Source organism: Aptenodytes patagonicus, chromosome 8 (assembly GCF_965638725.1).
Source record: "Aptenodytes patagonicus chromosome 8, bAptPat1.pri.cur, whole genome shotgun sequence".
NCBI classification, from domain to species: domain Eukaryota; kingdom Metazoa; phylum Chordata; class Aves; order Sphenisciformes; family Spheniscidae; genus Aptenodytes; species Aptenodytes patagonicus.
Window position 1 is genome coordinate 7913574 of NC_134956.1, and position 25640 is coordinate 7939213.

At 40.6% G+C, this 25640-nt stretch overlaps 1 protein-coding gene across 3 annotated transcripts in view; it reads right to left on the reverse strand.

The window, feature by feature from the left end:
* The window catches only part of POC1A (POC1 centriolar protein A), a 66871-nt gene that overhangs the window by 18410 nt on the left and 22821 nt on the right, over positions 1 to 25640 (reverse strand). For all 3 annotated transcript variants that reach the window (XM_076346191.1, XM_076346190.1, XM_076346192.1), the window contains 2 exons: positions 15861 to 15929; positions 12690 to 12788 (listed from right to left, as the gene is read on the reverse strand). In XM_076346191.1, coding sequence (XP_076202306.1) covers positions 12690 to 12788; positions 15861 to 15929 — 168 coding nt within the window. The remainder of the gene's footprint in view (positions 1 to 12689; positions 12789 to 15860; positions 15930 to 25640) is intronic.

The window sequence follows — 25640 nt, forward strand, 5'->3', positions numbered from 1 at the left end:
GCTGTGTTAAAGGCAATAAGACCGCCTCTACTGAATCATTAGTACAGCTTCCAAATTTGACAGTGGTAAGCATCATTGTGGGGTCCTTCAGGGGAAGCTTTGCCCTTTACATTTTAACAAAAGAGGGAAATATTTGGAAATTTTCCTTTAACAGCTAGACTACAACTTGTACTTACCACTACCTTAATGGCCAGTACATTTGAAAGGAAACATGCACCTGCATGAGAGAGAACTGAATTGCACCCAGATTGAAACTTTTTCAAATTTTGTAAAAGATTAAATTATCCCTGCTACTGTCCATAAGAATGAAGAAGAAAGCCCTCACAGACCAAACTCCAGCCACCCTTCTCCTAATAGCAATTTATATCATGTGGTGAGCCAGCCACTAGTGATTTAAATTCTAACAGATTTTAAAAAACATTGCAAAAAATATAGAAAAAAGCCCTGAAATATGCATTGGCTTAGTGACAGTCTCAGTACTGATGAGCATCACTATTACCAAGAGAGACACCTGTGCTCCCATCTGACTCACCTGCAAGGTAAAGTGCCAGCTGAATCCTGGGGACAGGCAGCAGGAACAATGACAGCACTGCAGAGGTTTAATCTATTTTAGTCAGAGTTCAAGCGTGCCATTTATTTGGCACAACTGAACAAATGTATTTGCCATTAAATATCTTATTACAACATCTGCTTATTAAGCACTGGGAGTATAGCGAGAAGCAGCTGAACATTAAAGGAAGAATAGATGAGAAGTTTCAGAATACAATACAGCTCTCGGTGACAAAGGGAAAACAGAAGTGATTTATTTATAGCAACCACTTAAAGACAGCACAGTGCAACTACTTGGGGGAAGGGGAAAATTAATCAGCCTTCATTCCAGAGGTCTCTTACTGAGCCTCTTATGAAAATTCTTCTGGCTAAACAGCATTCTGGCCAGCTATTATACTGCTGATTGGGGGGGGGGGGGGGGGGGGGGCAAGTATTAACTACACATGTACATCCGCAGTAAAACTGCAAGGGACAATTAAAAAATGCCATTTTGCTTTCTAAATGTTGATCTTTAGAAAATATATTGACAGGATAACTACCTACCTGAATTTTACACCTACTAATAAAAAGTAGGATTCTTATAATTTGATCCAGAGGAAATATTTATTTTCCCTTCTCTTCAGCCCTCTCCACTGAAAGGCAGGAACTGAGTGGTGCGAGGAGGATAGGTTCAGCTCTACCTTTAAGTCCCTTAAAATCCATTTCCACAGTGTATCTACCATGTTGGGTTTGTTTGGGTGTTTGGTTTTTTTTTTTTAAAGAGAATATGATGTTATCAAGAACTAATTTTCAAGTAGCTAGAATGATAGCATTCCCTTTAAGCAACACACACATCCAATATATTCAATTCAATACAGACATCCAATGTATTAAAATTCACTAAGTGCAATTAAATTCACTATCTTAGTTGGAAAAAATTCCCCTAGAAACAGAGGAGCAGAAAACTCCCAAAGGTGGTGTACACTGTTTATTCAAACCCCAATTCTACTAATCCAAGTGAGAGAAATACCATTAGAAGTCTTCTATTTCAAGAAGTCATTTTCACCACAGGTAAAGTGATATTTTAAATGTGTTCCCAGAGAGCAATAGTGACATCCAGTGGAAGCATATTAGCTCCAAGGTAAGCTCCACAGGAAGGTCAGATGGAGTACACCATACTAGATGGGAGGAATCATTAAAAACAGAGGTAACCTCATTTCTCCCTGCTACATACAAAATAGCATTGACTGAACACAGCTCTCTGAGCACAAGCACATTTCTCTAGACTAGAAAAGCATCCCCTCTTCAAGGCAGCACTGAAATTTCTGGAGCAATTGCATTCTTCAAGACTTGCATTACTCCACATCTACTGTCCAGAGCAGCATAGGGTAACTAGAATTAGGATACAAGTTAAATTAGCTTTGTGAAACAATTTTTAAGACCATTCATCCCTGCCCACCTCTTACTTCAGGATTCAAGTTGTGGTAACAGAAGGGGATTTGGGAGGGAGGGGGAGAAAAAGAAGGGAGGTGGGAAGAACGTAGTTCCCTTTTATTTTTGCTTGCATTTTTGCTTCACACCAAGAGATAAGTTGGGGTAGATATGCAAGAGGCCAGAAACGATTTAGACAGAACCCTTCTCCCTATTGGTGCTACTAAAAATACCACATTAAAACATTAAAACTTGGCACCTCTACAGTAATAGCCATGTTTTGCCATAGACCAATAAATATTAAGTCTGTGATAACCCCAAGAAGAAACAGAGTTAATAGGTACAACTCAAACCCTTTTAAATCCCAAGGCACTCTCGTGCCAAAGCCTAAGTGAACCACTGGCAGAGGCAGGCAGATGGAGTAAGGTTTGTGTATTTTAAGTGAAGCAGCATCATACCATCCAGCTCTGCTGACCAAACTGCCAGGAAGGAAAGAAACAGGGGTAACAACTAATGGCCAGCTACAGTACTCAAACATGCATGAAACCAGCCTGTCCATACATAGAAGACTGCACTTGGACTGAAATTTGTATTTGCTTACAGAAATACTAGGATCCTATCTCTGCAAGTGATGCTGTTTGGCAGTCTCCAGCCAAGAGCAGGTCCTCACCCTGCTCCTGCCTGCCAGAAGGCAAAAGCTGTTCTCCTCCCATGTTTCAGTCACCTTGCTCTTCTGGTTCACGGTCTGTTGGTCCGCTTAACTTACCTCAATACTCTGTAAGTGTCACTTTTAAACCAAGACAGACATTAGTATCATGGTTTTCAAGGTAACTTCAGGTAACGAGCATCTATGCAGACTGCTAAAAGCATCCAAGCTACATGCTGTCCATGCTTTACAGTTGGTTTGTACTGAGCACCCCTATATATACCATGGCATCAACTGGTCGTGTGCCAGCTGAGATCAGACTTATAGTTTTTTTGTGCTATGTGATCATTGTTTTACACAAAAAGTTGAAAGAAAGTAGATCCCCACACTGATTTCCAAGGCAGAGCGTATTTGGCACTAGAAAGAATAAAAGTCACAGTTCCTGATAAGCTCTGGCAAAGGGGATTGCCACAACCCAAAACCAGTAAGGAATATACCTCTAACAAAGCTAGGGTTTCCAAATGACTACTAAGTGATGCAATGCTACATTAATTCACAGTCTTACTAAGGAAAGATGCTAAAATAATAGGAACTCATCTTCAGTAGTCAGCTCCTCTCCAATTTGAGTTACATTTTAAATAGCTAAAAAGGCCTCTACAAACACCAAAGAATGGGAATGCAGTATGTGCAAAACTTTCCCAAAAGCACAAATGGCATTTCTGTGATCAGTGAAAATGGGAAGCAGTGATGCCAGGCATTGAAAGCCCAGTGAAAGTGCATGGACAGGTGAAACTTAATGACTACCAGCTGTTTAAAAAATAAAGCAAGTCTGTATTTATTGAGAAGAAGAGCTAAGGGTAGCCTTCAACATTTTAGATTTGTCTTTTCCTACCTTGCCTAGGCATTCTACCTCCCTTAACCAATTGTCCCCTCCCATCAATCCTAGTGTTTTCTTAGGAGATATGAAGAGGTCTTCCAGAATTTAGTATGGAATAATTAAGCTTTGTGGTACAGGTGATGCTCAACTGGCTATCCTAACACTACTCCTGGAGAATAACAGCACCAAAAATCTCAAAGGAACAGTTTTGTGTGGAAACAAGCCACTAGAGGAACAAAAAGATAAATATGAAAACCACTGGTTAAGAAATTTCACCAAGAATTGAACAACTGTTCCCTGGCCCTGTTTAAGATAGCTCTTGGGAAAAGCTCCCAAGAAAAAGCAGCCAAACACTGAAACAAAGTGTTTATCCTCAGCCTTGGGTTATCCAGCCACAGGTTCTTTTACACCAAAAGCAACAGTCTCCAAGGCAAGAAGCAAAACACCCACAGTGATCTCCTGAAGTGTGAACGACAGCTTCCAGCTCATTTTCTTCATCAGAATCATTTGCCTCTTTCTAATGAAATAGGTATGTATATGCTGTGTAACATACATAATGTGCATGCCTATGTATGTTACTTATACATAACTAACATGTTATGTATATACACATATGTAAACATACGCAGACACATATTATAACATGCCCATTTGTTATTACTCTTGCTTGAAGTTTGGATTTTAGCAGAAAAGTTTGAGATCTTAGAAACTTTTAAAGCTTGAGCTACCTTCATCCATCTCAAAGCTGACACAGAATAGCAGCTTGGAAAAAAAAAATATAAATCTTGCCTCCGTCTCTTCTCTTTGCATTATGACTCAAGCATTAAAACAAGCCACATACAGCAGCAACCTAAATGGGTGAATTTACATTAATTAGCCTGAGATGCTGAACTTAAAAGGCAATTTTTATTCTGACCAATAATGACTTGTCAGGACTTGCCTTATTGTTCCAGAGCCTTACAGAACAAATCTATTCACTGTAAGATGACAGAAATTAAAAGCTGATCCTCTTATTTCTGCAAAAAATCTTGTCAAACCAGAACACAAGGGAAAACAGCTGTAGCAGCATGGCTGCTCCCATCCATTAATAGGCAAAGCTGTTGCAGGTTGTTGCAGTCATTCAGAGCCTCTTGGAAAGCCAAGCTGAAGGTGCCTATACCCTGCCTTTTCCTCTCTCTCAAGTCCCACATCAAGACAAGATATGAAACCTCTGATAAACAGCCTGCAACAGTGTGTAAAAAATGTTAACACACAAGATCAGAGAAGACATAAGCTTTCATTTGTTTGTCGTGCACACCCTTCTCTCCTTACATTGACCATATCAAGAGAAAAAGCAAACCCAAAAGTTTCAGAGGAAAGAGCAACAACATAGGGGCAAAACCCATTAGCTTGTGAAAAATTCAGTTTCACACAGCAACAACAAAAAAAGCTGAGAGAGTATTAGAGGACTAGCCATTAACAGAGGCTTCCTGGAATATCTTCCAGAAAGAAGGTCCGCTGTTAGCTGCTTGTGAGGTAGACACTCATTTAGTGAAGTGAGAGAAAACCACGTATTTCGCTCTGATGCGGCCTCACAGTCAAATTCAGATGGATAAAATCGGCAAGATCTGCAGTGAGGCTCCACAAAGAGCACAGTCAACTGATACAGCTATTCAGTTCTGCTTAGATAAACTCAGGCTTCCTGATATGAAGAAACCTGGTACCGTTGCTAGACTTTGTTCTACAGTGAATTAGAGCCAGACTCTAGAGCTCAGTTGGATCCAGTCTTTTCAATAATGAACCCAAGGGGTTACCACCTTCAGGGCTACCCGCAAAACAGATGATGCAACACTGATGCCTTCCTGCCTGATGTTCTGGGCTGGAATCAGGTTATCTGTACCAGGGTGAAGGAGTTCAGACAGGCCTGTAAACACACAACATAAGACCAAGTTTCTATCTCTTGTTAACAAGAACATATGTTTATAAATGAATGGGTAAGTGTGCTCTTTCTGGCCCATGTTAGCCATAGTTCCTACTAACCATATACCACAATGGGAAGAATGATTATTGTCCCAGAGTCTGAGGATGCAGAACCAGGCAGGAATAGATCAAGCAAACGTTCTCAACTGGCCAGGCTTGCTCACCATAACAGCTCCCGTAGTCAGCTAAGTGTCTGGAACCTCTTGGGGGTTAGAGTTCATCCCATTTTAAATCTCTGGTTTCCAGCAAGATGAGTGGAAGACACCATGGGAGCACACTTCTTGCACAGAAAGAACTACTTTGCTAAAACAAAGACGAGAGTGATGAAAGAAAATTACATCCTTCTGGCTCTCACAAAGTTTACAAGCACAGCCTCTTCAGGTGCAGGCCAAGGCAGAGACCCAGCTTTGCCCACACCACAAAGGAGGGAGAGGAAAGAAGCCTTTTCCTCTGTTCCTGTTGAACTTCTCTCTCCTTGAAAAAAAAAATACAAGGTCATATGTTGCAATAGGCTTACATGAGCGGGCTTCCTTCAATGAAAGAGTAAAGGTTAGGCAGCTATGAGTAGCCATCTGCAACTGCACTGCTTGTGAAGGATGTGGGGAAGAGCTCCTGACTGTGATCCGTCATAGTAAGACTCCTGCCCATCCCTACGAAGCTTCTGCTCCGACAGCCAAGCAGGGTAGAAAACAGTGGAAACATCTTGAGCGCTCATCACACTGGTATTCTTTTAGGTAAATAATCTACCTACCTATTCCAAGAGGAAGACAATCATGTACCAGACTAAAGCTTCCTGGAGTGGGAACACATCCTCAGAAAAAAAAAGGTGACAAGCAGATCAGGAAAAATAGTCATTTTGCAGACCACATTTATCCTCAAGGCTGAAGGTTGGATCCCCTGCTGTTGAATACAGGATTTCTCCTTTACAACTCTTAAAAAATAAATAAATAGAAGGGGGTGGAGGAGGTGCAGATGACACACATTCACATCCAATTGTGAAGAGCTGTAGCTCTGTGCAATGAAACTGCTTCCCAAGGGGGGATTTCACAGCAAGAAAAAGAAAAAATGTACAAAAGTATTCATAAGTATTAACGGATGCTAAAATTAGAGATAGTTACCGATTTGGAAGCCAAAAGGTCAAAAAAAGAAAAGGCACATCTGGCCTATGAGTAACTCAGGAGGAATTTATTTACGCAAGGAATGAGTGGCTGATAGAATGAACTGCTGCAGTCAGCACGGAGATGACGGGCTGAGCGCAGGAGGCACCCAAGGTCACCAAACACAAAACAGAATCAGCAAAGGAGAGAGGTGCAGTCAGTTTTGGACATTCAGTTATAGGCCTCAGACAACTTTATGAGTGATCACATTTTTTGGAATTAGTCTCCAATCCTATTCAACAGAACTATTTTGGAAAAATTGCCATTGAAGAAATAAGCACAGTCCAATGCCTGGAGAAAATTTTAAACCCAGCAGTGTAGAAAGAGGCCTAAATGTCTGTCTTAACCAAAAGATGCATTTGAAGAATCACAGGCTACTGACTTGTTTAAAAGTCCTTTCCGCTGAAGCACTGCTCTTCCCCAAGCTTCACTTTGTGAAGTCTGCTCTGCCATTAGCTTTCAAATTTGGTAGCTCCACCGTTGAGTACCATTTAACTTCAAAGGAGCTAAAGATATTTTAAACATTTGTGCTCTTGAATTTCAAAAGAGCAGAAATACTTCTTGGCAAGAGAGTGACAGAGGACAACTCTGCACCTCTGCCCATGTCTCCCAGATTGCCCTACCAAGGGATTACCTGCTTTTGAGTCTGTCTGCACATCCACTCACATGAGCAGGTCTCTCAGAGTCCTACCAGGAGCTGAAAACTAAGCTGCATATATTGGTTATATGGTTGCAGAATTCACAATTGAGTGGCAAGAGAAACAATTCCCCATTACCCGTAAGCTTATGTTCTGCTGTAACTGTTACCTCTCTCACCAGGACACCCTTAGTTTGAGATAAACAGACTACACACAACCTTTGCAGACTGTGCATTTCACTGCCTTTTGGACATCTGAAGCTCCCAACTCCCCCTGTTCAAGATAGCTTTGCCTCTGAGATACTGCAACACAAACAAGTTTAAGTATTTTTCTTTAGAAAGCTACATGTAGAGGCTTAGACTAAAGTTTCCTTATCAGCCTCCTCCTTTGCAAAGTAGTATTTTGCAAAGAGTTACAACATGCCTAAAGAAGGTTTATGTTTAACTTGAGTTTAAGAATCTCTATATCAATGAATATTTCCTATTTTCCATAACATTGCATGAAAAACTGTTTACCAACTTAGCTTATACTACCATGTTTTTATTCCTAATTTTCAGTGTAGAAGCTTATCTAAACACCCAAGCACTTTCTAACCGTCCATGTGACATCAACTGTTCAGCATTTGCTCATAAAACTTGACCATACATAGTCTTCTCGGAATTAGTCAACAATAGCAGCAAATCTGTCACATAATGAAACAAGTGTTCTTGTATACTCACGTCAGCTGCAACCACATGTACGAAGCTTTCCTTGTATTTGCAAAAAAACCACCACCAAACCCCCAAAATAAAACACATTATCTGCCTTCTCTGGAAAGAACAAGTTGTACGATGAATGCTTTTACAACATATTAGATCCAGGAGCATGTCATTTATCTGATCCTACACAAATCTTCATACAGACAGACCCTTATGCTTACAGTTACTGACCCCAGGACAAGCATAACAGCCCATATTTATGAAATCACATGCAAAATCTGTACCTCTTATTCTGACTTTCCTTTAGGTCCTCACCACTCAATATTGCAGCTTAAAGCATAAATTTACTCTTAACCCCTTACATTCTAGATCAAAGCAAACACAAATGCTTATAGGATCAAGACACAGGACTATAAGACTTCATTTCTTCCCATCAGCTTCATACAGCACGCATCACAAGTGCTTGTCCTTAACTTTGGTTTTCAAGGCAATTATGCAACACTTACTAGCAACAATCATTAGCTTACAATTTAAGAGTAAGCATTTATTTCAGAGCTACTGTAATTCTGATCTAACAGAGTCTCATATCTATGCTAACAGATATTTATAATTCACTTCTGACAGCTTTAGTGTTTTCTTTATCACACTTTCACGTCTGCTTTTACACCATAGTCATGACTGCAATTCCTGCTCATCATGAGCTTTTCATTTGCATTAGTCCTTGCACAGAGCAGTTTTACTTTCAAAGCAAGCTGCATCTCCCAAGCCTCATATGTTTACAGAAAACACAAGCAGGTGGGCAGAGCAACTTTGAAGTTCATGACTATTGTTGCAAACAAGCCCAATACCCTGATTCATAACGAACTTTAACCAACGGCCTGAGAAACCAGCATCTTCTAAAGGCTCCAGTCTCCCTCTGCCTATGGAAGTGAAAATTGTTTTAGAGCAAGTTTGTTTTCAAGCTCACCAACCTTGACAGGGTTTCATACCTCTTTTGTCCCACGGGTTATTTAGGATTCTTTTTTCTTCCTATTCATCTTGATGACAAACTAGTTTTGGTGTCTGTGTTCAGTTATTCTTTCTTAGCACTTGCATGTTAGTCTGACTCTCCCCATGAGAAACTGGATACTAAACTGAGTGTTTTTACACTACCACTGTTTTGATTAGTATTTGTGCTTTCACAACTCTTAAAAAAATTACAGCTATACATGAGAGCATAAGCTCTCCTTGGAAAAATATTCTCTCTGACTTAAGTAAAGGGTGGAAACAGATTCAAGATGTGTCAAGAATAGCATTCATGTGTTTTAGGGGTACCAAAACTAAATAACCTATGCACCTGTTTTAAATGTAGTTACATTCAAAAATGTCTGCAAAATCTCAGTATTATTCAAGAAGCAGAATCCCGTCACACTAACACAGCAGTAGGGAAAGATGAAGCAGCTTCACTTTTCATTGAATGTAAAGGTGAGCTCAGCATGAAATCAGTAGCCACAGGTGGCAGCTTCAAGTCTGATTTTGATGGGAAGAGTAACTGATCTCAACTACACAAAATCCACCAAAATAAGTACTTCACTATTAAAAAAAAAAATCAAACATTTCACTCAAAACAAGAAGGAACTGAATATATAGTGAAATTTAAGTCTTGCAGTAAGTTGTAGCAGTGACAGTACTCTTAAAGAGCCCAGCATAATACATTTCTAAACGATAAGTGTCATGAAATTCACTTGAAAGAAAAGGAGTAGACTGCCATGAACGGACAAGTTATTATGGAGCCAAAATTTCCATGCTCAGGGTATACTTATTCCTTAGAATAACAAATCAAGCCATTTTCAGACATATCAGCTTTTTAACAGCAAAGAACATTTCATATCAATTCTAAATTTAAACTTAACCTATGGTATTCAAAACAGGCTCTCAGACTACATTGTTTATTCTTCCCCTTCTAACTTTAGCAATTATAACTGCCTTAATATTGAAGTGTTGCATTCCTAATAACCTAATACACAAGGATATTAAGTACTAGTCATATTTTTGTATTTCCATTCTCATGAAGTGTACTGAGCTCTTAGTAGAGACCAGGTATAGGCTCTAGCATGCTACATGATTGTTCTTGTAACGGGCAGCCACAATACAGCTGATACTCCCCCAAAAAGTTTAGACTATATTGGCTTTGGCAGCACCAATCAGACTATGTGATGCAAGACAATGTGATGCAAGACAAAAATTGAAACTCCTCTCCTTTATAGCAGGACAGAGCTGCATCACACTTTCAAGGCAAAACAGTGTTCTTCACTGCATAAAAGAGATCACAACTTCAGACTTAGTTGACTAAGACATTGGTCTTAGTTGTGCCAGCTAGCACCCAAGCTCTCCATTGCAACCACCTTCACCCCTGTTTTTTAACCAGGGATAATTTTACTGTTGAAGGCATTCAAAGGTTTAATTTACAAGTCTCTGTTCGTACTCATAGCTAATCTGGCAGATCTAGTGGAAGCATCATTTGTGCTATTCAGACCAAAAGGTAACACCACATTTGCCCAAGGAGTAAATAGGAAGGAATAATCCTACTGACTATCACTCAATTTGATCTTCTGTAAGTTGTACGTAACAGTAACTTTCCAACACTTTTTATATTCAGATAGTACTGCTGGGATCAGCAGTACTCCTGCGCTGCATGCCCAAGCCAAAGGTTGCATTTGGGTGGCAGTTCAAAATACTCACTCCTTTGAAGTAATTTACGTCCCCAAACCAAAGTATGTCTCTTCCACATGACGCAGCATGGATTCACTTTGCCCTCTGTAAAAACACAGCACCTGGTCCGAACCAATATATTACACCTCAAATAATTTGCAGTGCCCTCTTTCCCACAGGCTCAGAGCATGAGTAGAGCAACCCCTTGTCAACCAACACCATGACATGGATTTGCCTGTCAGTAGTACACAAACAGTTGGTCCCAGCAGCATCTATTAGAGGTTTTGCCAGGTAAAACCTCTTCCACAGGGGAATAGTTTTGTTGGAGGGACAGATGTTCAGGGTGGTTAGTCGTTGTTGAAGGGTTTTGTTCAGCAGCTACTTTCAATGCACATCTTAAGAGGTGCTATAACGAAGAACTATGTTTTAGAAGAGCTCAGGCATTTCCTTCCTTTCCTTAATTGCTACTGGATAATATGCTCTGATAATAGCAGCAGTACAGATGGGGTAAGCTTACCATAATCTCCCATTAGCAGACACCTTGTCTACATTATTTAAGCCATTCCTTGGAATGTTACAAACTGAAAACAGTATTTCTTCCCATAAAGGCTTTCTTTGTCTCTGCTGTATTTCAGCCTAGAATTATACTACACAGTATCTTAAATTAAAGCAGATAGAGTTCAAAGTTAGTCCAGTTCAATAGGCTAATAAACAAAGAGGTCATTGGACTGCTACTTTCATAGCCTGCATAACTTTAGAGTTAGCACACAAGAGAGGAGGAAAAGGAAGAAGTCAGTTTTAGCCAAAACCATCCGAGGATCAATAAACACTTTTACCTCCTCCTTCCTTCTGTGATTGCTTCCTACCATCCTCTCCCACTCACCTAGCACTAACATCCTCTGGGGTTGTGTTTGCTTTCTTTACAGAGTACTCCACATAGTAAAGCATCAGGTTTAGAGCTGCAGCAAGTTAGACTCTGATCTTGTCCATCACAAAATACTACGGCTATTCCATCACCTCCAGCAATGGACTGAAGTCTATTAAATAAAAACGCTACTATGTTTAAGAGAGAACAGAAGCTTAGTAGCCCACTAAAGAAGATCTAAGTTGATAAGATTAAAGACATTGCCTCAGTTGAAAGGTAAGCTTCTAGCCAACATCTGTTGCTCTGTGGCAATGCCACATATGCATAAACCCCCCGGTTTACAAACTGCTTTTTAGCTTACAGCTTATGTTGAACAAGATGTACCAAAACCAGCCACGGTAATAACATATTTCAGGATCCTGTTGGTATACTCAAATGTATCAAAAATATCCAAAGATTGACAAGACAAAATACAGAAGTTTAAGTGAAGCATCACCACGCGCAAAACTTATAACTCATATTGGCAGTAATTTTAAAGGGTTACTCTTGTAATAGCCATGACATCCAACATCAGTACTACACTTAGATCAGCACATCATACTGAATTACTCAGTTGGTGGATTTATCCACTAGATACAGTCAGAACTCAGATGTCTCTTAACACATGGTTCAGGCAACAGGTATGAACTGATGTCTCCAAGTATTTAGGAACGAAGCTCCAGAATAATACATCACCTATTTCTTACGTGTGAAGTCCATGCACAGAGATTTCTCTTGTCTTTGCTGATTGTCAGCAAAAAGATATCATGAACAATATCTATTTTCAGGATTGACACCAGCCTTAAGGATTCATATCAGCTAGCAAAACTGACTTCAGCTGTTACTCACGTCTGTGCTTTTTTTGTGCACTATCCAAGCCTACCACACATTCTTAAACACAGGCTGTTTTTATTAAAAATGCATATATACATGCAGTAAATTTATTTCCTTTTAAAATCATTATATATCACTTTCCTATAAAGTAAATAGTTAAACAAAACAAACAGTACAAGATTGGTTAAAAACAGACATCCTGCAGCTCAAATAAATACTAAGAAAAGATGGCTTTATAGTTCAACTGCCTGAAAGAGCCACATGCTTTCAAGTTGCAGAAAGTGTACTGAAAAGCAACTCTATGCGATTTCTGTATGCTGACCTACCAGAGTGTGATGGGTCCCATCCACACTAGTGCCAGACTTCTGTGTTTTCAGTACATCGCCATAATCTGCTGCATCAAAGTTAGTCTTCCACACCATCACCTGCAGAAGGAAGTTATTGCTATTAAAGTTTTCCATCTACATTTGCTTAAAGGTCAATTTTGTGAACACATCAGAAAAGTCAGCAGGTGCACACCAAAGCTTACTAAGAAAGCTTTCCATCGATTATAAATTAAGGATGTTATTTGTTAATATGCTACTGAATACAGACATAGCATAACTGTGTTCTCAATGGGTAAGTGACCTCTTCCAACATTCTTTGGGTCAGGAACATCATGAAACTAGAGCTACCTAGAGAACTTCAAAGCAACATGCAGAATACACCATTAAAACTACAAAATATATTAAAATACCATGCTTAGCATTATAGCACTTATCAGCCACACCCCAAACAACTAGTCACTGGTTTATCATGAGATTCATTCACAGGAAAGAAGAGAGTGAGTACTTTGAGACTAGCATTAGGGATCTTGAGCTAGTTCATCAGCTAAACACTAAAATTAAATCCCACTTACAGGCATCTTCTCTCCATAATGCAGTATTTACTTCGGAAAAGAAGAGAGGCCTCTAACACATAAAGCACTTCAACATATCAAGAGCAAATCTATGGAGTAAAATCCTTAAGCAGTGGCTCTAAAAGTCTAAAAAAGTTTAAGAGCAAACAACAACTATTTCAGAAGTCTGAAAGACACCTATGAAACCAGGCAGCTCACCTTGGTTATCAGAAACGTCAGTGTTTATCCTTCACTTACAAGTTTGCATCCCTGCTTCATGTGAAATAAAAGCATTTCTTTTGTAGTTGCATAGTTAACCAACAAGGCCATTCCATTGTGTAACAGAAAAAAAAGCGATACTCTCTTATTGTATAGATTGTCCCTTCACAGCTAGCAAAGGTGCTATTACAAAGATGGGCATTGCCACTTAGTCTAACCTGGGGACTAAGAGCAATGCCACACAGCTCAGTGAAGACCGATGACAGAAAAATGGATACTTACTCAGACCACTACTTCGGGTTGAAGTCCGGCCATATCTTCAGCGGGGCAACTCACACTAACTATGTTAAAAGCAGCATATATTTGCAGCACAGGGTGCAAATGGCACCTCCTGATTCCAGTGGGCTTATACAACAGGCCTGTTTGCAGTTCAGTAATTAATATTTTTTTTTTTTTTTTTTAAGACAGGCTACATGCCTAAGTTACCCCACAAAAAAAAGGTTTTGACCTGTAGAGATGTTCTTGATTATTATTTCTCATACTTCTCTTGGATTCAGAAAGCTAGTATTCAGCGAGGTCCATTCCACTGAAAAAGCTTCTTGTATATACACAACTGGCAATTTAAGACTAACGCTGTTTTCAATGCATACTTTTATTGTATGTTAAAGTTCTTCCTCCATGCACGGAAGGAAGAACAGCCTGCATTTTCAGACACAAACCTAAGAGGAGAGAGGCAGTTCCTTCATGGGAGCTAAGAAAAGAAAGCCAACAGACACCCTTCCCAATACATGCGTTCAGAAACACACAGCCTTGAACTACAATGGAAAAGGCTGCCAAAGAAGTCAGTTACGACCCCATGCCATAAATGTACCTCTACAAAGCACCTTTCTGGGGAGACGTTCATTGCCATTCAGTGTTTCAGTTTAAACAATAGCAGGTGATACTTTGCAATGAGCATTACTTTAAAGAAATCCCAACCACAGGATAGACAAAGAGGGAGCCAATAAAACAAAAGCCTTTTGAAGGAATCTACCTTACACAACTGAGAAATGTAGGCTAATACAGCCTCTTAAGCTAAAAATGAAATAAATAAAAAGTCAGCTTCTTGGCTATGCCTAGAAATTGAATACAAATAAAATTTCTGAAGTTTTCTGTGGAAAATAAGTAAATGAATTACTATATAACTGCAACTTCCAGCTACATCAGGGCTTTTAAGGAAGAGAGAAACAACAGCAAAGAGGTATATTTATTTGTTGCGCTAGATAAGCATTTCAAGAGCAAACCAAACCTTAATATAGTGACCCCAATATAATTTTTATAAGATGCATCTCTGCAAAACAGTCTGTTTAAAGGCTTAAATAAAAAGTGGTCTTAAAGAGACAGGATGACAAGCTATGCCATCTATCTCAGCAAATCTATAAAATAGCGTTAAAATGCAGCAGCTCATGAAACTGTCATGAGCTACAACCCTAGGACTGGTTTCCTCCTTGACAGCATAAAACTGAAAACACACATTACATAGAGAACCCAAGCAAGTAATTTCAGCACAGTCCAGACATACTGGGTACGTTTTTGCTTTCCCCCACTGACAACAGAAATCAAAACCCAGCAGCTCTTAAAGAAATGTGAATCTGGATTATAACTCAGAACCAGAAGTAAAAGGAAGAGATCTCCCCTACTGCCCCAACTGCTTCATCCACAAAAACCCTTTACCAGCAGTACAAGACACCCAGGCTTTTAATCCTAGTGTACATATCAAGGTCAGCAGAGAAAAGTCCAACTCTGACCCAAACAGCTGTGCAACCACAGCATTAGCACAGCTTTGCACCAGGCTCCCATTAATAGAGAGATCTGCAGCCTATATTTGTGTCCAATCAGACTCAAAACCATCTGGCCTCAGTCACTGGAGATGGCTTAGCTACAGTGTCTCAAGTAAGACTGAGAGGTCAGATCTGTGGGAGGAGGAGAGCATTGAGGAGTATGAAATACAGCGTGTTGTAGACCAGTGGGGCCTGGAAGAGTATTCAAGGGAAGCATCCCTGCCTGCTTACCTTGTCCTTACGCTTGTGTCTCAGAAATAGCCAGTGGCAGATGAGGAGACAATCCATCAGCATAGCCCATGATATGCAAGGTACCTCAACACAGCCATTCGTACACCCATTTAACTTATTCCCCAGCAGCAGATGCCTCAGAAAGGCATATATCAAGGGCTGTATATAGGGTAATATTTCCTCTGTTGTACATACCCATTCCCAGATAATCCAGCTGAAGTGCTTCCTCACTAAGAAAAGTTTATGTTTAATATATCTCACTATTTTTAATGTTTTCCTCTTTGAAAGCAGGAAGATGCCTCAAAAACAGTAACAAGGCACAAAACTATCAAATTAAACCAGTCACATACCTGTTCATCAGAACCTCCAGAGGCAAAAAAGTCTCCAGTTCTTGAAAAGGCTACACAGGTGGCTGGCCCCTGCAAATAGATTTAAAAGATAGGTTTAAAAAAACGTGAAAGAAAACAAAGTGTTATAAAGCTCTATTCATTATAGCTTTGCAAGGTATTACCCATTTGACAGCAGCAATCTAAAGGCAAAATTTAAAAAGCTCTTATCTGTCAGGTAAGTGGGCCACAACTAACATGCTAAGCTCACTGGCACTTACTTACCACTGCCCACATTTTTGCCCCCAGTTCAAGAATTTTTCTTCTTTCACTTTTCAATATCTATGGCATTAAGACAGACAGGAACAAACCAAGTTTTACAGCTTCAGGCTTTTACTTCTTCCCCCTCAATCATTCTCACTTCCCTTTAGAATTAGAAATACCTAAAACTCCTGTTCATCTATTAAAAGCAGTGACACTGTTGAGTTTTGTTAAATGCAGCCTTCAGTTAGCCACTTGATGGAAAGGTTTGAAGGGGAAAGGAGATTTAAACACAGATACACACAGAGCAGCAAAGGGCATATTGAGAAAGACTGTTAGAAGTAAAATACCCTCACACCTGACAATTCTAGGCATTCACGAATCATAAGCCGTGTCCTATAAAAATACAAGTTTTTTTAAAACAAATTTGAGGAGTAATGAATCCACCTTTCAGGCTCCAACTGTCAAGCCTTCAGAATTTACGTTTTCCAAGCTCCTCCTCACACCATGAAAACTAGAACCACAAAAAGAAAGTGCACTCAGCCAAGATTTTCACATAATTATGAAAGTCCAGGGGCCAGAACTTCAAACATTACCCAGAATCTTCAAGACATTTACACCACAAGACAACGTATTTCACGGACCACTGTGTGCACCAGATTCTCCGTGGAAAATAGTATCTTCTCTCCCCATGCTTTCCCAACAGCCTTTCTTTGACCATACACAGCTGTCACTAAGGGACAGCATAAAACACGACTGATGATGAAAATAGCCAACAGGTAGGGCTACAGGCAAGATGCAAAAGAATCAGTTCTACCACGAAGGAAAAGGTTGTGGGTTTGCTTTTTTTTTTAATATACAGTCATCACATGCTCTCCTATATATTTCTAGGATATTCCAGGCAAACTGCTCACTGCAAAAGACCCAAGGCTTAAAGCTCTTGCCCACTCCACCACAACATAACTTCGAAACATGCCTGACCAGCTATCAGCCAAAGCAATCAGTTTATATCAATTAATTTGGCCAAGGTTAGAAGCATTTTAAGTCAAGGAATCTGTACAAGCAGAATAACTGAATGCACAAGATTCAGTATTCAGAGCAGAATGCAATTACTCATTTTATTTCAGACTTGGCAGTCAAGAAGTCCACAAAGTACAAGACCACTGTTTCCAGAACAGGAAGAAGAAAAAGCCAAGGCTACCTGAGGAGCACTGGAAAGAAGAGCAGGTCACTGAATGGCAGACAGAGCAGCATCTGCAGAATATACTGTATTTGTATATTAGCTTCTACTTAGATAGTACTACAGAATACAGCAGAGTTTTGCAGGAGGCAGTTATTCTCTTTGGATGCCAACTAGCAGGACAAAGTCAACACAGGGGGGACATTCAAAGCCATCAAAACCAAAACAGAATCACTGCTTCATATCCACTTATGCATGGAGCATGCAGCCAAGCAATGACAGAGGCTTCAAACCAAACAGGCACCTGCAGCAGCACAGAAGAATGCAAGCAGCAAGCAGGCAGTCCTTACACCACCATCATTTGCCATGTTTAAGCCACAGGCTAATGATCTATGCAGGTTTGAGTTAGTTGTTAGGTTTAACTGAAGAATGGAAGGCTGGCTTGAAACTGCTTTTCTCTTAGTAGTTTCACAGAAGAGATGCCAGAGTTAATGCATTCAGGATCATCTTTGTATAGCACAGGCACTCGCATTTTGAAGGAGCCTTGCTCTTAAAACAGTTCTGAGAGTTTTTAAATGGTGCTGACTGCTACAGTACTGCTTGAGTAAAAGTACGCATTTCACACCACGCATCTATTTTAATACGTTCTCAACCTTCCAGAAAGCACGCAGGAGGACGCACATGGGAAGGATGAGGCAGGTGCTCTGAGATGCAGTTAAACAGAGCTGGGAAATCGTTACATGTGTTTGAGCACAGGCACAACAAACTGTTCTGCTTAGAATAAACAGCTGAGGACCCAGATAGTGAAGTTATGTCAGCTACTGCACATGTTACTTTGCAGACTGTCCTAAGCCTGAGCTTTTGCCCAAGCTGAAATGGGCAGAGGCAGGAACGAGCACTTCCAGAGGCTGCCTACAGCCAAGTTTGCTGGGAAAGCAAGCTGAACTTGTGACAGGCTGAAACATTAAAAAAAAAAAAACAACCAGAAAAGCCACAACACAACCACCAGAAAACCCCACCACACAAACACACCTCCTGACAGAAGTAGAGTGATCCTCTTTCAGGTAAGATCATATATCTCAGAAGGCAAGTAAGAAGCTTCTCCTCACCCTGTATCAAGTTGCAAGGACAGCCTATTCTATTAAGAGTTCGCATCTTCCCAATGGGCATTACATGGAAATCTCACATCTAGTTTGTTCCTGGTTTCCCTTCTTTCTCTCCTACTTTGTAAAAGTGAACTTGTCATTATAAAACCTGAAGGTAGACAAATACCCAAAGATTGCATTTGGGATAAACACTCAACTCTCACTGCAGCCTGTGTCCCACAGTCCTGCGTGCTTTCAAATATGCTGGCACAAGGTTATGCCAGCAAAACTAGAGTCTTGATGTGGTCGCTCCCAGTGTGAAGTGTTTTACCTTAATGTGTTTTAAAGGAAGCTATTTCCATATTATCATTTCACCTGCAGCGATTTCAAAAGGTTTTGAAGCCTTCTAATAGCAACATCTCACTCGAGAGATCTTGCCAGAATTGATCTAGTAGCACGCAGTTTCAAGATGTATGCACGGTCATGATGTGACTAATCAACTAACACAGCATTAAATAGTGCAGATATTGCAAACCAAAGATACCACCATCAATCAGCTGAAACAAAATATGCCCCTGCCTTCTAGTCCCACCCACCTTCCCCAGCAGTTCAGCTCTCTGACCACACTGTCAGGAATGGAGAATCTCTAAAAAACAAAAAACAAAAGCAAAAGATAAATAAGCAATAAGGAAGGGCAAAAACAAGTACATAGCCAGAAAAGTGCAGTGGTGAACATTGCTCAAAGATAACAGAGCTGAGGATACAGAAGCTGCACTCTGACTGTAATAAACCAGTGAGGCTGGGAGGGTGAAAAAACACATTCAAGACATTGCTTAAAATGTTCAGGAACAAGCACAAGTGAGGAATACTAGAGAGGAGCAACATTTCACAAAATTATTTTTATCAGTCTAAGTATTTCAGTGTATTTAGACAAAATTTAGCACAATACAAATCACATCAAAACAGGCAATGAACTGACTCCAAAGTCATGGCATTTAGAAAGGAAAAAAAAAGAGTTCGACAGAACATATTCCTCCCAAAATAGAAACTGATATCAAAGACTGAATGTGCCTTTATAAATTGAAAGAAGGGGAACAAACAAGCCTATAGACACAACATCCTCTACAGATTTGTTGACATAAATTAAGTGAAAAGTGTTTTTGCTACATACATTTACAGCACTCTTCCCAGATATAACAGGTTTGCTATAGCAACATACAAATAACAGTTTGCCAAATACTCTCACAATTTAATATAAACACACAAAACAAAAGTAAAAAGCTACACATGACAGTGATTAGACACAGCCTAACTCCCATTTGTTCCAGGTAAGCATGGCAGAGATCCAACAGGTTTCTGATGCAGTCCTGGACAACAGGTACATGGTTGGAGACTGAAGAATTCAAAACTGCCTTCAGATTTTTTTTTCCCCTTTAAACTTACTGTTTGCATCAAAAGTGTCAGAAAGCAGTAGTTGCATATTCTTCTATACAAGTTGTAGGGAGAATTTTAAGCTTGTTTCCCATGCAACTAGAACATGTGTGATACAGTAACCTTCTAAAGGACCGCTTTATTCCTCTTTCTTTAGCAAGATACAAATGCCCTTCTATTAGTATTTCCTGAGGGTTCAGAAGTTCCAGTTCTGCATCGTGATTGTGCTAGGTGCTGCACACAAGCTGCTAGCACCAGTCCCCAAACTCCTACAGCTTCTTACCTTAGAGTAAACAGCAAGCTGCAGAAAAAAAAGGATTGGACAATGAGATACATGAAGTCAGCAGTAAGGAACACTTCTATTTAGTCCTTAGCAGGCCAACAACATGAGGACTGTCGAGCTTTTGTGCATGTCAAAGTTTGAAATTATAATAATAGTTTTGGTGATACTGGGAGAGAGCTGCAGAAAGTTTGAGAGAAAGTACAGAAGAGAGCAAAATATCATCCACTGGAAACGCTGAGTGGGAAGAACATTGTCACTAATCAATATTCAGCTCATCTCTAGTGAAAGAGGAGTACCAGGCAGGGTGGAGATAAGCCCCAGGGAGCCTTGAAAAGGACAAATTGCTTGCACACTGGATGCAGCAAAGAAACTGGAAACAAAAAAAGGAAGTCATACAGAAGGAATGATAACAGGATCAAACCTAGTCCTTTGCAGCAGTGTTCCCAGTGAACAAGATTTGGGCAAGGTCAGATAGCCATGCCACGGTAGCTGAAACACCAGGTGACATCCCACTTCTAGCTGCATACATAGGCAAGAAGGGTGAAGCACAGCACGTTACACAATCTAATTTATGTGCAGACTACCCCCCAGAGATAGAGATTATACCTTCTCCTTGTTTTCCCACTTCCTCCAGAAGGAGACTAGTGATCACAAGGCCTTTATTGCCCTAGCAATTGACAGGTTGATCAGCTTACACAAAACACAGTGTGGCCTTAGAAAAAGACGTTCAGAACTATTCTGAATGGCTTGAATGCATTCATCACCTAGAGAGATGGGATCCGAAGCCAGGACACAGATTACAAGACTGAATGAGTGACTAGCAGGATGCTATTAGCATCAGTAACAATTGACACAGGGATGACGAGAGACAACAGGAATAGCATCCCTGAACACAAAGCTTTCAGAGGAGCTAAAAATAGATCTCTCTGAAATAAATACTTAAGAGAAAGGCCAAGAGTTTAGTTTGGAGAAATGGAAATACACCTGGAGCAAACAGTCATACCTGCATGCAGATAGCAGATGAATGTGTACCATCTATAAATAAGCGGACAGTCACAGAGAAAGTCCTCTTGAGCACCATTTCCTCCCCCATAGAACTGCTGGAGGACAGAAGGCGCACAATTTCAAGAACAGCAGGGCCAATACCAACAGTCACTTCAAGTCAAGAAAGGCCAGACTTACAAGCTTCAGCTCAGAACAGAGCTAACATTTTGGCTTCAGCATAACAGAAGAAACATGAGCCAGGCTGGAGAGGGTCCAGGAATAAACCAGAGGAGAGTAATTTAATGATGCACGTCTGCACAATGAGAAGAGAAGCAGAGAGGAAGGTAGCTGGAAAGACAAGTGAGGTCAAGGATGCCAGTAGATTTTTTTTTTTTAAATCCTGGGAGAAACTAATGCATACCAGAGAAGCGCCAGATAAGAGGGAGGTGCCAAGAGCTGGAACAAGGCATATCTAGAGGATGCAAATAGTTGAATTAAAGGAAAGCTTCCTCTTCCGCTGCCCACAAAAGGGGATGTAGAAGTGGGAAGATACAAGCCAGTACATTCAGTCAAACTCTCCTGGAATAGATTAACTAGTGCAAAGAGGGAAAAAAAAAAGAGAAGTGGTGATGAGGTCTGAGAAGCAAATCAGAGGCAGCAACAAGCACGCTGGGATCATCAGTTCAAGGCATAAAAGAAATAAACAGAGCAGTCATTGCCACTGTTCACAGTGCTTTCAACTGCTTCATGGCACATGGACAGATGGACACTGAAGTGACAGATGGTAGAGGAGCAAAAGATGCAAAGAATAAGTGATCAAGACAATTAGGAACACACCAAGAGCAGGTAAGAAACTTGATAAATGCATTCAAGTGCCAAAGAACATAGAAGGCCTGAGACAAGATGCTGGTGTCGTGTGTCTTTCACCTATCACTTGGTTTCAGCAGCAGATAAAGCAGTGAAGAGAGTTCAGTGAAGACCCATTCAAATTAACAGACCTTTTGGTAAGGCAGAAGCATTGAGCCTGTATCTCAGGATCAGTTATGAACTTGCAGCAAGGAAACCCACAGCTATGAAGATCTGGTCAATCTCATCAAAAAAGGTGAAAGACAATAGCAGGATACATAGTAGGAAAAGAAAGCTGAATTCAGAGAAGACGGAGGCAGGAAGAAATACAAGGGGCAAGACAGGTGACAGTTAGACACTTGTTTCACAATCTGGTACAGGACGCAGCACATATCCTGCAGAAGAAGCATCAGACAGGAAAATCCAAGTCTTAGAAAGATGCAAGAGCTGGGGAAAATAAAACTATGAAAGCCATGGATGTTTGTTGTCTTTTTACAAAGAACACAGATACCCCAAAGACAATGCGGAGAGAGGAAGAGGTGTCACCACAGGCATTGCACACTGGCAAATCAAGAGGTACAGGACAGAGCTGAGTATTGTCCTCAAGTGGGGATGGAGTGGAAAGCAGTAGGGGCTGTGGAAAGAGTCTACATCTGTAATGGTAAGGACAAGGAAAGTGTTTAGATAAAAAGGGCAGATTCCTAGGAACTGCACAATGGGGGTGATAACAAAGGAGAGAAAGGGAGAGTGAAAGGGAGCCAAGGAGAAAAGCACATGGGACAGAGATGGCAATGGCAATGAGGGATGTTTTCATGCAGAATACCTCTGACAAGAAGTCACAAGGATTCTCAGTCCACTGAGCTTTGAAAGACTCCTGTATCTCTACACAGAGCAAGACTGTCATGCCTGCACCTTCCTTCACCAGGGAGTAAGGGCTACAGCAAACATAGGGAAAATTTATACTGGCACCTTATAATTGAATCTTCGTAGCTTTTTAACTCCTGAAAGCTTCAGTTCTAAAAAAATACAAGGGAAGAATAGAGCACTCATATTTCCTTTTAATACTCAGAAACGCTAATCTAAAATCAATTGCTTGTTTGCAACACACCCTTTCCCTCTCTTTAGTGGTCCAGTTCTGTGCAGCCCTGAGATGTCCTCACACCTTTCAAAGAAGACTAGGCCTGCACGGATGTTTAATGCCACCTAGGTAGAGCTGGCAGCAGACAGTAAAGGAGCACATTTGTTTCTTGTGCACCTGCTCAGAACTTACTCTTTAGTCAGCCAGCAGAGAGCACTTATGCCACCCAGGTAAGTGGAACACAGCTACTTCATGGTTCAAGTCAAGGTTGCTTGGGGAAACATAACTTTGCATTTTCTGTCTTCCTATTTATAAACATAACCATGCAGATGTTTCCTAAATATTTACTGAGAACTTCCATTCCATTAAGGAAGTCAGTCTGGAAATGCTCTAATCAAATCACCCCAAAGGACAGACAGGCACTGTGTACATACCTGCTCTCCTCTAGCAACTCTCCAGAGGTGACTTACAGGCCCCAAAACATTCTGCTCCTTGAGGATGATTCAGCACCAGAGGTGGACCTACATACCAACCTGATGTCTCATCTGTATGGAATTAGGCAAGAATACTTCACAGTTTGAAGCACTCCAGAATTAAAATACGCAGCACAATACAGAATGATATTTTGCAGCTGCAAGATGTCAGCTCCAAGCCACAAACTCCTGCCTCTAACGATCCTTCTGCTACAAGGGGGACAGCTACATTACAATTAAAGACATCAATGTAAACTTGGCAATCCTCCCTATGTAAACTACAGCTAATCAGCTGCTAACAAATTCCTGGCACTCCAGCAGTTGCGTCAAAGTATGTCTAAAGGCCCTTTTTTTCCTTCAAGTGTCCACTCGCATGCAGCCTTCCCAGAACAACATAACAGCAGTCAGCTGTCAGAGTAAGAACAAAGTCTCAACCAGCATATTCACCCACAAAGTCACAACTCAAGAATGTCTTCAGAACAGGCTGTTCATTTGGTGACTAACCTATAGCCCTCACTTAAAAAGGCAAATCTACTTAATGACCAAAAAATCCACACCCACTTCATTTTTAGCCACTTGGAGATACTGGCAGAAATCACAGTGAGGCTGGAGGGGAAGAAAAAAAGCCCTCAGTATTAAGTAGCCTGGGTTTATCTACAAGCAGAACAGGCTAGAGAAGCAGCCACCGGTGCAGGAATCCACCCCAACAGCTTCTGATGAAAGCAGGGCCTGTTGTCACTGCCAGTTGCTTACTGTGAATGAAGCACAGATTATCATATACTTTTAGTGGAAAAGCAAGGTATCTGTTAAATCAGGCATTAAAAGAACCAACCCACCACAATACAGCACATGCCAGCCAGCGGAGGGAATACCTGCCCAAGGCTATGCCAGGACTGGTTCCACAGCCATCTCAGTGCAATACCCTTGAAGACCACCAGAAAGCACTACCAGCCACTTTCATACTTCTACTTGTTTCCAAACTGAAGGAGGTGTAATCCCACAATGGCAACTACCCTTCAGCTGTGCCAGTGTCAAAGCATTTCCAATGTCAGTTAGATGCCTAGGAGAGTGTGGCAGACATCTAACTGATCTGAAGGGGGGGGGGGAGGGGGCCGGGAATAATATGGAACTTTAACTCTACTTCTGAACAGATGATTCACAAACCAACTGTTTTGTAGAAGCCCTGAGTTAAGTACAGCATCAGCCTAAAGGGACTTTCTATTGTCTAATTCTGAAGACCTCCATCACCATAATCAGTTTTGGGCTCTCATTCAAAGCAAAACTTTTTGTGCCACTGCACTTATGGAGGAGCAGCCTACAGCTCAGAAGGGAGGAAAATGGAAAGCAGGTTCAGCCTCCTGCTGAACAATAAGCAGGCACATCCCTTCCTGAGGCAAGGATGAGAGGTGCAAAGATCCACTGTCCCTCCACGTTTACCCTTTTCCAGAAAGTTACTTCCTAAGCACTCACTTGGTCAACTAACACGAAAGAAATATGAAAATGGAGATTAGGACAACAGTTAGAAGCTTTGCAGCCCCTATCCAACAGGAGTATCCACTTAGTCCAGTTTTCAAAGTAAAAGTTTTATGCAGTTGAGGTTTACATGTTAGGATAGCCAGCATTTATTATCTTTCCCTCATTCTTTTCAGCATTTGAACCCTTTGGTCAGTTTTAATCAGATCTTCCCATGAAGTAGAGCTTTAAGTATGAGGTTGTCCTATTTTTCCATTAATATTACAAAAAAGGAGAAAAAGTTTATTAACACATAGTATAAGAAGTTACAGAACAAACTTGACCTTTTTATACATCAGACAAGGCAGTCACTAAACTAAAGCCACAAGCCTGAATTATCACTTTTGCAGCTTACACGGCTATCATTATTGCCCAGAACCATCTCCACCACCCCCAACAGCTTCAGGCAGTGGTTTTTCCCCAGCTAGTTTTGATGCTTTAAGACTCAGCCCCCAGTTTAACAGAGAGACAAGTGGGTTAAGAATTTCTGTTTGCTTTGTCCCTTTGGAAAGGGAACCTTTAAAGCAGGTCTGCTTTTTCATGCCTTTGAGCTCCACTCAGCATGGACAATGAAATTAGTCTATTTATTTTCATTTAACATTTAAAAAGAGAGCTCCAAGCATTCATATAATTAACCTTACAAGCAACACATCCAGCAGCATAATACTAAT